Genomic DNA, 13,596 nt, shown 5'->3' on the forward strand with positions numbered 1-13,596 from the left:
TGCATTGCTTGGTAAATGTCTGAATCAATTCTATCTAGTATCCCTTTGTTCTGCCATACGATTAACAATGGGCCAAAACACATTAAGATACTTACAAATTTTATTAGTTATGATTCAAGTTTAAGAATTATATTCCATCATGTAAACTGAAAGAGGGAGATATATTCAATGAAATATCTCTGACCTGTGAATATTTTACAACTTTTGTGAATTTATTCCTGATATTCTTGCAAACAAACTTTTTTGAATCTCAATGAATATGTGGCAAATCTTTATTAAATCCACTATATTTAATCTATTTGCAATATTATTTAAAATTTGGGACTTTCATCTTTGCACAGGATGGTAAATCTTTTCAGACTTGCTGTATTGTTCAAGGCTGAACTGGCAACTTGATAATGAGCTGTGGGTGAAATGACCCCCACCTTCTCGGGTAAAGAGTGGAACAAGTTCCTACACTAGCTGTTTGGGATACGAGTACAATAGAATTAACAAACCTGCCTTTTGTTTTCCCCCATCATCCTTTGAAAATTGTTCTGAAAATCAATTTTTGACACCATTATCTTTTTTTGCTTTCATTCCTGTAAAATGGTTAATTTCTCCAAATGCAAATTGCTGAATTCTATCTTGTTAGCAGCAAGTGTTATCAGATTTGCAGTGAATCTTTCTCCATTCATTCCAGCATATGCTTCAACTTGTACCTTGATTGACCATGTGGGAATTCATCAGTTGTGATCTCAAGGATAATTTAAGGACTTGAAGCCAGTTCCTACACTAGCTATTGCTTTGGGATACGTTTAACAGAATTGACTAATCTTTGAAACTAAAACATTCATCTTATACTGTACACTTGTTTGTCAAGACATCTCAAACTGTAATCCAGGAAGCATGAGTCATGCTCCAGATAATAACATTGAAAGTTATACTTTGATCAGCACCCTACTGAATTTAAACTACTGCTTATATAAGGTAGAAAAATGCAGGTTCATTGAGCTTATAATCATGGGCACTTCAAGCAAAATTATTTACCTGCTAAATGCAAAAGTCTACCTAAATGATGTGATTTGCAGCAGCAAGTCTGTCAGCCAGTCATTCACCTAAGACAAATATGCTGCTGTAAATGGAACCATGTCAAAACATCAGCACTTCTAAAGTTGGAATGTCAACACTGGGACAATTGCAGGTGGGTGTTCATAATTTAAATAATGAAAAAGTAAAATGGTAGATGTATGTACACAAGGAACAAATGGTACAATTGTATTTTTAATAAATATAATACAAAATTACAGGCCCATTAAACAAGGTGTAAAACTTTAAAGCTAAAACCTCAAAATGAAGTAACATTTTTCTAAAACACTGCTTACATTTCGTCCACATTGCAGCAGTGTACTAGAGACCTTTCCAATACACTTTGTAACAGGTGTATGTGTGGGAGAAGAGGGTTGGGGTATTCAGTCCACTTTTGTAATTAGTTCCTCGATGTAGGCATCGAGCTCGTCGTCTGTGCTAATTTCAATATCCTGTAAAGTAAACAAGCATTTGTTAGTGTCCTATTACAATAACCAGTGTAGTGTACTGAGTCAGTACACAAGAATTGCTGCGGTTTAGAAAAATTAGCAGTTACCTCTTGAACTTTCCGCAGCAGCTCCACTATGTTGTTCCTCAGTTTGCAGAGCTTTTCCTGTGCATCTGTCAGCTCTGCATCGTTCTGTTGCAACTTTTTCTCTGTGGTTCGGACACGCTCTTCAGCACGGGTCTGGTAAGCAGTGCACAGGTTCTTCAGCCCCTCTTCATACTGCTCAAAGTAATCTTTCTGTTTTTAATACAAAAGTAAATATTTTAATTACAGTAAAGCGACTTTAATACATCTGGTACTATACATATCCAAGAGGCAATACAGATTGCTGTTTGCAATATACATGAATGATTTGGGCATGGATGTAGGAGGCAATGATCAAGAAGTTTGCAGATGACACAGCCCAACAGTTGTGGATAGTCTTAGGCTACGGAGTGATATTGTTACGGGGAAATTGCAGATGGAGATTTCATTTAGATGTAAGTGAGATGATGCATTGTTGGGAGTATTAGTGAACTACAGACATACACTAAGAATTGGTGGCGTTGGGGAGCACTGATGAACCAATGGACTTGAGATCCTTGAAAATGGTAGCACAAGAATGTGGTTAAGAAGGCATTTGGGATACTGACTTTCATTAAATCAGGGCACTGAATACAAAAGCATGTAGTTTATGTTCCAACTTTATAAAACTTTAGTTAGTCCTCAGATAGAGTACTGCGTGCAGTTTTAGGTGCCGCATTGTGGGAAGGATGTGTGAAAACCAGGGAGGGTGTAGAGGAGATTCACCAACATGTAGCCTGGGAGGGAGCATTTCAGTTATGAAGAGACTAGAGTAATTTGGTCTACTCTCTAGAACTGGAATGGTGGAAGTTAAGAGGGCACATGACTGAGGTATATAAAACAATAGGGTATAGATAGGGTAGACTGCAGGGTTTCCCCCACCTAAATCAGTGATAGACTAAACATGATAACAGATTTAGAATAGGGAGGAAGAGATACAGAGGGTGGTGAGTATCTGGAATGCACAGCTCAAGAATACGACTAAAACAGTCCCTGACAGCATTAAGCAGCTCTAGATTAGCACTTTTTAATTACATGTGTAGAAGGGTATGGTCCAAGCCTTGGGGATGAGAGCCCACTGCTCGGTGCAGATGTGGTGGGGTGCCCAGCCTGACTCCTTGCTGACTATGAAATCTGAATCCCATTTAAGAATGGTTAATGACATCTTTAGGATGATGATCCAGTGTAGTGCTCAATTGTCATGATATCTATTGGACAAAATATTGGACGCAACATCCCTTGTCCTTCATTGCTGGATTCAAACATTCTTGGTATGGAGTTCTCCATTTATCTTTCAGTTCCTCGTTAATTTATAAACTTACAGGGGTTTTCCTCTCAACTGTGCAAATTCCAGGGAATCGCATATTTCGCATGGGCAGCTTACAGCCCAGTGGTATGAGTATTGATTTTTCTAACTTCAGGTAGCCCTGGAATTCCCTCTCTAACCCTCCCCCACCTAAGTCTCATTAGTGTCTCATTCTCACCCAACAAACAGCTAACAATGGCCTGTTTCCTTTATCAGTGTTACATTTTTGCATATTTTTCATTCATTGTTCTTTATCTCTCTACATCATGGTCTATATCTCTCATTTCCCTTATCCCTAACCAGTCTAAAGAAGGGTCTCAACCCAAAACGTCACCCATTCCTTCTCTCCAGCGATGCTGCCCTGTCCTGCTGGGTTACTCCAGCTTTTTGTGTCTATCCAGTGGATCTGTCTAATATAGTTTAAGATAGTTTGGTGGCAAACGTAGGCAGGTGGGAGTAGTTCAGCTGGGACATGTTGGTCGGTGTGGGTAAGCTGGGCCAAAGGGCCTGTTTCCACGCTGTATCACTCTATGACTATCCTCGGTGATTTGAAATCCATGAGCAACTCTGGTAGATCTGTTGCTGCACTCCCTCCAAAGCCAGTATTATAGATAGCCAGTACTCGGTGTTTCTGGGCAGTGTATGTTCTTATAAGGGATTTTGTACAACAATGGCACAACTTCTGTCTTGTATTATAGATTTTTATTCCTTTGGATTATTTCCTGTACTTTCCTTCAAGTTTTTTAAAATGGTGCACATAAAATCACTCTACTAACCCCAAATAATTTATATCTACTGTTTTGAGTTGATCACCATTAAGAAATTTACTCTCATCCAAAGTTCTGCATGAATACATTTGCTTAAATTTTAGAATAGGACTTGAAGCTACAGGCAAGTGTTACAAATGTAACCAAGATAATTACTGTGCAAATCTGATCAGCTAACCCGTTTGGACAGAACAGGCAAAGAGACTAGGAATGAGCTCTTATATCCACTGATTCGCAAGAGATGCAATTAAAAAAAAAAGCACATCTGCACAAAATGGCCAAAGTAAATACTTTTAACTTTGATCCAAATCTTACCAGAGGGAATGAAGCAAGTTCTTCTGGCGTCATTGAGCTCAATTCCTCCTTATTTATCCTGTAATTTGGTGGCAGAAAATACCGCAAAGTATTTCTGAATAAAAGGAAGTGAGAAAAATGATTAAATTGTATTCACATGTTAAGAGTAATTTAAAACAGGTCTTTGGCCTAACACACACATGCCGACCAAGATGCCCCATCTAAGCTAGTCCCATTTGGCTGCGATTAGCCCATATCCCTCTAAACCTTTCTGATCCATCTGTCAAAATGTCTTTTAAATGTTATTGTACTTGCCTCAACCAGTCCTTGAACTCCTCGTTCCATATACCCATATTCGCATTAAATCATTCCCCTCTCACCTTAAACCTGGGCCCTTCATTTTTGATTCCTCTAACCTGGGAAAAACTTTGTTTATACAACCATATCTATTCCCCTCATGATTTTCTACACCTCTATAAAATCACCTCTCGGTCTCCTGCCCTCCAAGAAATAACATCCTAGCCTACCCAATCTCTCCCTTGAGTCCTGGCAACATCCATGTAAATCTTGTTTCCATTCCATCTTAATGGCATATTAACCAAAGGAATAAAATGACAAGAGTATGTTTGTATGTTAGGCTCCTGGAAACAACTGAGGTAGGGATTGGAGCACTCCTAGAGACAGTTAATAAAATTCACTAAAGGGCCACAGGACCATGGAGGTCATAGGTTCAATTGTTTGGATGATGCAGTAGGGAAATACAAAACTAAGGGAAATAGAAGTTTGGGGGAGTGGGGGAAGAAGAGAAACAGGTGCCAGCAATTACTCATGATCCTGCAAGCCATTCTGGAAAAAGCACAAGTGAGAATCAGACATTGACTGGCCTCACATATAATTCATAGGCTAGATGCCTATGACGATTTTCTTGACGTTGGGGGAGTCCAGAACCAGGGGTCACAGTTTAAGAATAAGGGGTAGGCCATTTAGGACTGAGATGAGGAAAAACATTTACACCCAGAGTTGTGAAACTGTGGAATTTTCTGCCACAGAAGGCAGTGGAGGCCAATTCACTTGATGTTTTCAAGAGAGAGTTAGATATAGTTCTTATGGCTAACGGAATCAAGGGGAACGGGGTACTGATTTAGGATGATCAATAATGATATTGAATGGAGGTGCTGGCTTGAAGGTCGAATAGCATACTCCTGCACTTATTTTCCATGTTTCCACTCAATATCTGGAATTGGATATGAAGAATGTCAACTCCAAGAGCCTTTTGCACCTGATGCATCCCAATGTTGAAGTTGTGTAAATAATGAAGAACAAATTGCTCCTTATTCCTGAATGGAAACATTGGATGGCTACTGCATCAGAGATGTCATGTTTAAATACTTTGTGATAGTCTTTGTGATTTATGCCTGCACATTTTCCTTGACCGTCCAGTCAGAAGGTTAACGGGGTAGATAACCCATTAACTCATTCACCTGAAGCTGAGCACAAGTGATTCCACAGTCTCTTTGCTGGTTGTTGGCTGTGTAGTGTCTGGCTCCATCCTGGTACTGTCTGAAGTTGATCCTGTTTCCGCAGATATGTCTTCCTCACCACCCAGTGTGTCAGGTGTCTGGTATTCAGGAGACGGTGGCTTCATTAGTCTCACATCCATACTTCCCTTCTCAACCCTGCAGGAAAAAAGTTCTCAAGTTAACTAAATCAACTTTTGATCACAAGATGTGCTCATGGAAAGGACAGCTGGCAGTCACCGACCAGCTTGGAGTGCCAAAAAATCTAGAAACTGGAAATAAAAGCAGTTTATTCCATTAAACATTTCTTAGGCTGGAGAAACAGAGTTAACATTTCATTAGTTCTCAAAGGCAGAGAGAGTGGGGGAGGTATGTACAGAGCAAAGGACATGGCCAGTGTTGCTGAAGTTGTAAGCTGTTAATGGAGCCATCTAGTTGATAGATTAATAACAACAGTTAGGGAGACAGAACCCAAAGGAAAATGTATGGAGGCAAGAGACTCCAGCTGCTGGAATCTAGAAAAAATAAACTTGGAAGAACTCTGTCCAACAGCATTTGTGGAGGCAAAGGAATGGTTGACATTTTAAGTCAACACCCTGCATTTGAGCATTCCTTTGCCGCCACAGATGCTGCTTAGCCTGCTGAGTTCTTCCATCAACTGTAATATGGGGGGGGAGAGGGGGGTGAAATGCAGAGCTGCAGGAAGTGTCCAACAGTCCAGTTTGTGAGTGGACAGGGAAAAAATTCATTAGCTTTCTGCCCCCACAGCAGCCAATCAGCATTATAAAATAACTCAGAGCTGGTTACACTTATTTTCATTTAGTGAAGACCAAAGCAGTACGCCAAGGTGTGGTGAGCGCAACAGAAGGAATAGAATCATTCAAGGAGATGATGGCAGTGACAGAGTTGGATGGGGTTCTTATGATTCTACTGTTAAATATATCCTCCTCTAAACTAATTACACTCTGCGTATTAAACTTCTCTATTTGCAAAATAATAATTAGAAGAGGCTAATGAATAAAGAGGCATACTTCAGAGATGTCTTAAAGTGTAGACTAGGGAGTGATGAGTTTATAGAAAAGCGCAATTTTCTCACCATCGGTCTCTCGGAGTAGTTGCCGTTGGGACATAATCAAACTTGACCTTCCACCGCACTGACTGTTTGCTGGCTGCAACAGCAGTGACCCGACCCGTGTGCCACTCCTTATTCACCTTCATTTCTACCAGAAGTCCTCGGTCTGTACACAGGAAGGACAAAGTGTTCTCATTACACAATGCGGATTACCCAATGCATTGATGGAAATACAACACACTGCCCCATTTAAATAATTTCAAGTTCCAGCACAACATTTTTCCTCTCATGCGCAGATTGTTCAGTTACTTGCTGTGAATCATAAACATTAAGAGCACAAAAAATTCATTTGGTCCACCAGTTGGACTAAAATATGGAACCACATTGCTGGAGCCATAATGCTAGTCAGCTCTTTCAAAGATACTTCAACGTAGCTTAAGAGTAGGAAATGTAAACCCCATTCCCACCTTTCATGGTGCTGACCTGCTCCTCTTCATCCACCTCCCCTCCACTGTCCGAAATCTGTAATATAACACACTATTCAATTCAATTCAACTTTAATGTCATTGCACAAATACAAGTATAGGTACAACGAAATGCAGTTTAGCGTCAGTCCGTAGTAATAGTGCAATATAGAAATAAAAATACAGAATAAGCAAACAATGTGGACGGAGAGACTGGAGAAATCTATCGGCGGGACTCCGAGTTCAGCAATGTGATAGTGTTGTTGTAGAAGCTGTTCCTCATCCTACTAGTACGAGACCTGAGGCTCCTGTACCGCCTCCCTGATGGGAGGAGGGCAAACAGTCCATGGTTGGGGTGGGAGGGGTCTTTGATGATCTTCCCGGCCCGTCTCAGACACCGTTTTCGGTGGAGGGCATCCATGGCAGGGAGCGGGGCACCGATGATGTACTGAGCGGTTTTCACCACCCGTTGTAGTGCCTTCCTGTCCGCTACGGTGCAACTGCTGTACCATACCGTGAAGCAGGTGGTCAGGATGCTTTCGATGGTACAGCGGAAAAAGTTGGTCAGGATCTGGGGGGACAGGTGAGCTTTCTATAGCCCCACTAAGACACTTATTGGGGCTATACAAACAACCAGTTCTACAATTTAGAGAGAAAAAGCACATCATTGTTTATATCATCATAATAATCATAGTCATACTTTATTAGCCAAGTACGTTTTGCAACATACGAGGAATTTGATTTGTCATACAGTCGTCATACCAATAAAAAGCAACAGGACATATAAAATACATTTTAACATAAACATCCACCACAGTGACTCCTCCACATTCCTCACTGTGATGGAAGGTGAAAAAAAAGTTAAATCTCTCCCTTCTTTGTCCTCCAGCGGTCAGGGGCCTCTAACCTTCCTTTGACGGGACGATCTTACTCCCGTAGCCGGGCCTCCTCGTCAGGGCAATCGAGCTCCTGCATCGGGCGATCTAGCCCGGGTCGGGGCTAGTCGAACATCGTGCAGCTTTTGGAGCTTCCCGACGTCGGGCTCTCACCCGAGACTGCGAGCTCTTTGATGTTAAAGTCCACAGGCCGCGGTTGGAGCGTCGATCCCAGGTAAGGAATCGGTTCCGATGGTAAGTCCACGCCCCGCAGTGGGGCTTAAAGTCAGTCCCGAGCAAGGCCTCCAGCTCCACGATGTTAGGCCGCAGAGTGACCGGAGAAATGATCCGGTAAACAATCGCATGTCCGACAAGGTAAGAGACCGAAAAAAAGTTTCCCCCAACCCCCCCACCCCCACATAAAACAAACCAGAGAACATTAACACATACTTTTTAAACACACTAAAAACAAAAAATTACAGGAAAAAAATCTCAGAATTGTAATATTTCCGAGAATATTTTGAGATAATATTCTCAAAATATTATCCGAAGAAATATGTCTTGCCCATTTCTCACTTCCCTCCTCAAAGTTACCCAAGACCATTATTCAGATCTCACCACTGTCTGAAATCTGATTATTCCCATTTTAACCTAAAAGCTCAAGTTCAACTTAAAGTAAGGAGGAAGGAGAGAAAATCACTGGTAAACAACATGGGAAATTGTTTGCAAGTGCCCATGTAGGTGGTGGTGGTGAGAAAATGGTGAATGTTTCTACACAATGCACACCTGCATGTGCATGACTAACTCCATGTACTGTGGGCTCAGACCCTATCAATTGACACAGTACATAGGGATCTGGCTTCAAAACAGTTTCATCGATGGTTAGTAAGAGCAAGATTAAGAAACCTCATATACTGCAGGAAGGTGGCAAGTTCCAACCCTATTGATAACAGCTAATCCAGAATGGAGACCAGAAGGCCCAGTTCGCTCGCCCAGAATGGTGGGCCGGGAAGCAGACCAGCTGCGGGAGGCAGTGCAGTGCCTCGACAGAGTGGGCCGCTGAAGGCCCTGCAAGAGACTGGGGCTCGGCTAGACCGAACGGCGCTCCAAGATCCCGAGAGCATGGGACCGCATGTGGCCAACAGCGGTGGAGGACACCAATGGCTACGCTTGACCATCACTGCAAGGCCGCCAGGACATCGGGCCTTCATGGTCAGGTGAAGAACTCTGCACTTACAACATCTGGGACTTGACAAGAGGAAATTGCCTGATGTTGGCAGTTATCATACGCTGCTGCTGAAATGTATGTGGTGACTTGAGCACAGTGCCAGATTCACCCAAGAAGTCAATCCTTCTTTAGTCTCACCTAGGTTTGCCTTCCAAGCAAGATGCTAGGTGACTTTATACACCAAGGCAATGTGACCTCAAAAATCAGTACGGTATGGATAAAATAACAAAAAAAACACTGCTAAAGATTAGAATCCAATTACTTGATTATTTTCAAATAATAACAAATGGCATGGGGACATTGAAGGAATGTAGTGTTAGCAAATAAAAGGAGGCTACTGAGGGCACCATATAAAATGTTATATTACCTCCACCACATCAGCTGTGTCTTTTTTCAAGCGCTTTGATTCGGAAACGGTGGGGATTATCTTAGATTTCCTTTCTTCCTGTTCTTTTTCTTCTTCCTCATCATCCTCGTCGTCATCTTCCTCGTCCTCCTCACTACTTTCTATGATCGTATTCCTCTTCCTCGTTCCGGCAGACTGGAATAGAAAAACACCTTCAATTATAACATCTTCCTAAAATTGCCTTGGGAGTGATATGGCAGGTAAACAGACCACTGAACCCGCCCGCACTGACTACCAAACACCCATTTATAATAATCCACCACATTATATTCTTTCTACTTATCCACGATATCTCACCAGATCCTGCCACTCACCTATACATCAGGGGCAATTTACAGAGTCCAATTAATCCATACGTCTGGGACATGGGAGGAAACCAAAGCATCCGGAGAAGATTCTTGCAGTTACGAAGAGAATTTGCAAACTCCATATGGACAACAACAGAGGTTGCTTTGGCTCCGAGGCAACAGTTCAACTAATCAGTCTGAAGACGGGCTTCGGCCCGAAACGTTGACTATTTCCTTCGCTCCATAGATGCTGCCTCACCCACTGAATTTCTCCAGCACTTTTGTCTACCTTCGATTTTCCAGCATCTGCAGTTCCTTCTTAAACAGTTCAACTGGCTTGCTGCTTTCTGGAAGCAATTTAAAAAATATCTCTCTGCAACAGTCGGTGAAGTGTTTCTGGGGAATTCTGTAACGTTATAAGACCGTAGAAGTATCCTGGTTTTCATCTTCCATCTTTAAGTTCTATGATCCAACACAGAGGAAATAATTGCAGGCACCTGCTTGGGGGCCTGCGGTGGCCAAAATTATCTCTGGGGCCTTTTCCCAAGGCATTACCCATCCCTGGCCCTCAAATCATCAAGTCCACAACTCCTGCCAACTGCAAAGTGCACATTTGATACGCAACTAAGTGTTTTTTTGTTAGTTCTGAGTACTTCCTTCATACTGCAAAATTTGATATGAACAATTTACATTATCAGTTAAATATTGGATCCAGAGTAAAATCCAGATCCATTTGCAATACCAGACAAGCACCTTATTTCTAAGAGCACTTTAAAAGACACAGTATTTAAAATGTCAGTGCATTTTTTTTAACCACAGTGGACAGCAGGGAATTGTCTAGTTTTTAATGGAACATATGCATTAGTGCAACAGAACAAATTCTGAACTGAGTACCAACTATGAAGCATGCAAATGAGTTAGTTTGCAATAATAATGATCTACAACTGAAGATGCTTCATTGATTTAGCGATGTGTTTTCCTTAAACTTGTGTAAAATACCTGCACCGTCCTACTCGGCGTCTCCCTTTTGTGTCCCAAGGCCTTTGTTCCTTTCACCTGTTGGCTCTTTGTGTTCACAGAGACAGGGGTGGCATTCCTCACAGAGGTGGATGGCTGCGCTCCGATCCTGGGAGACACAGCGTTTTGTTTTGCAGAGGCTGACAGCCGCTGCTGGGATCTTCCCGCGTTGGTTACTGCTTTCTTAACGGTAACGTTGGCGTGAGTGTCTGCAGCCTTGCTTGCGAATCTGGAGGTGGAAGACTTGCGTTGTAGCGCGTGGGACCTCAATCCAGGTGGGTGGCTCGGGGCATTTTTGATGATGTCAGCCAACGGCGGTGATCGTGCACGCTGACTACTTACAGAAGCCCGTGCCTACAGAGAAGTCAAAGTAATATCTTACAAAGCACAAATACAAAGTTCAACAAGTTTATTTTACGTTTCGTTTAGTGACACAGCGTGGAAACAGGCCTTTCGACACCGCGCCGACCAACGATCGCCCCGTACAACAGTTACACCCCCACACACTAGGGACAATTTACAGAAGCCAATTAACCTACAAACCTGTACATCTTTGGAATGTGGGAGGAGACCAGAGCACCCGGAGAAAACCTACGCGGTCACAGGGAGAACATGCAAACTCTGTACAGACAGCACCCGTATTCAGGATGCTACCCGGGTCTCTGGTGCTGCAAGGCCACAACTCTACCAGCTGCGCCACTGTGGCGTGTTATTTAGAGACTTAAAAATGTTCTCTCTTCTTGCCTCAAGAGACAAATGAAAATGAGCAGGGAATCAATAACGCATTGCTCTACGTGGACATGTAATGAATTTTCTCCTTTCAAAAGGAGAATCGATGGAATGAAGACCATCTCTCAAAATGTTTTGGCAAATTTCAATCCACTCACTAAATTGTTATTGAAACTGTGGAGTGGATATCCAAACTATAAGCAGTGGTGGCAACCAAAGGCGTATCTAGTACAGTCTAGTCAGTTCATTTTCTCCTTTACACTCTTACCAATCTATATTAGGACGGCTGAAATCCTCAGTTTTCACTATTCTATAACAGAGTGGAAATGTCTCCGTTAAAAAAACTCGATTTCCACTCCTCTGACTCAGTCTGAAGAAGGGTCTCGACCCGAAACGCCACCTATTCCGTCTCTCCAGAGACGCTGCCTGTCCCGCTGAGTTACTCCAGCATTTTGTGTCTACCATCCATTAATTAACACCTAAATATCCCGTGATATGATATTACAGTTAACTTCAGTGCACAAGCCCAACTCATCTCTTCTCTAGATTGCATAGTAACCATTGAACTACCTACTACTCACCTCCAGCGTGGGATTGCAGCTAACATCAAGTGGAAGTTTCTTTAAATCAGCATTAGAACGGATAGGCATGTTTTTCTGGGGAAAGACAAAAACCAAAAAATATACATATAATAATAGCTAAAAAATGTTTGAATGAACATTACTTAAGACAAACATTACATAGAGTCATAGTGATACAGCGTGGAAACAAGCCATTTGGCCCAACTTGTCCACAATGGCCAACATGTTCCAGCTACACTAGTCCCACCTGTCTGTGCTTGGTCCATATCCCTCCAAACTTTCCCCCAATTCCCCCAATTTGGCTAGCCTGTGCTGTCCCCTCCCCTTCCTTCACCCTCTAGCTGTCTCCTCCCACCCTCCCATTCGCCCGCCCTCGGGCTCCTCCTCCTCCCTTTTTCCTTCTTTCTTTCCCCACCCCCCATCAGTCTGAAGAAGGGTTTCGGCCCGAAACGTCGCCTATTTCCTTCGCTCCATAGATGCTGCTGCACCCGCTGAGTTCCTCCAGCAATTTTGTGTACCTCCCTCCAAACTTGTTCTATCCATGTACCCGTCTAACTGTTTCTTAAACGTTGGGATAGTCCCTGCCTCAACTACCTCCCCTGGCAGCTTGTTCCATACATCCACCACCCATTGTGTGGAAAAATGTACCTCTCAGATTCCTATTAAATCTTTTCCCTTTCACCTTGAACCTATATCCCCTGGTCCTCAATTCCCCTACTTGGGGCAAGAGACTTTTCTACATTTTCCTAATTTTTTTTTGGCAAGCAGGAACATTTTAATTATCTGCGGGCACATTACATGTAGAGATGATGATCAACAATTATACAGTTTGTGTTAGATTTAAATAAAAGATGTGCCCACTCTGCAGAGATGCCGAGACAAGTTTAACAACGAGATCGAATAAACTGGTGTTACTTACTTTGAAACAGTAGCAGCCGGGGGAAAACTTAGTTGCGGGATAGTTACATTTCAAAGCAAAGGGACAGCACAGTGGCCTAACTAGTAGACTGCTATTTTACAGATCCAGACACTCAGGTTTAATTACAATCTCTAGTGGCATGTGACGTTTGGCCTCCCTGTGACTGGGTCCTCTATTTTCTTCCATGTCCCAAAGACGTGCTAATTTGTAGTTTCATTAATCACTGTAAATGGCCACTAGTGTGCAGGTGAGCGGGAGAATCCGAGGGATGCTGATAGGATATGGAGGGAATACGTTACAGGGAAAATTAACGGGGGAATGGGACTGTTCGGTAAACTAGCATAGACTCAATGGGCTGAAAACGCCTCCTCTAACGTAAAAGGAAATATGTAATATTCATATTACATGCTGGAGTAACTCGGCAGGTAACACAAAATGCTGGAGTAACTCGGCAGGTCAGGCAGCATCTCTGGAGAAAAGCAATAGGTGATGTTT

At 42.5% G+C, this 13,596-nt stretch overlaps 1 protein-coding gene across 2 annotated transcripts in view; it reads right to left on the reverse strand.

The window, feature by feature from the left end:
• Positions 1–86: 86 nt before the first annotated feature.
• morc2 (MORC family CW-type zinc finger 2) overlaps positions 87–13,596 on the reverse strand; it is a 59,946-nt gene continuing 46,436 nt past the window's right edge. The window contains exons 18-26 of one of the 2 annotated variants that reach the window (XM_033043719.1): positions 12,183–12,257; positions 10,855–11,226; positions 9,530–9,703; positions 7,063–7,117; positions 6,620–6,761; positions 5,488–5,682; positions 4,028–4,121; positions 1,625–1,813; positions 87–1,520 (exon numbers count right to left, since the gene is read on the reverse strand). In XM_033043719.1, coding sequence (XP_032899610.1) covers positions 1,452–1,520; positions 1,625–1,813; positions 4,028–4,121; positions 5,488–5,682; positions 6,620–6,761; positions 7,063–7,117; positions 9,530–9,703; positions 10,855–11,226; positions 12,183–12,257 — 1,365 coding nt within the window. In that variant the 3' untranslated portion in view covers positions 87–1,451. Of the gene's footprint in view, positions 1,521–1,624; positions 1,814–4,027; positions 4,122–5,487; positions 5,683–6,619; positions 6,762–7,062; positions 7,133–9,529; positions 9,704–10,854; positions 11,227–12,182; positions 12,258–13,596 lie in introns of both variants that reach the window. The other variant, XM_033043718.1, reaches the window with a different exon arrangement.

The sequence above is a fragment of the Amblyraja radiata genome, chromosome 25 (genome assembly GCF_010909765.2).
Source record: "Amblyraja radiata isolate CabotCenter1 chromosome 25, sAmbRad1.1.pri, whole genome shotgun sequence".
NCBI classification, from domain to species: domain Eukaryota; kingdom Metazoa; phylum Chordata; class Chondrichthyes; order Rajiformes; family Rajidae; genus Amblyraja; species Amblyraja radiata.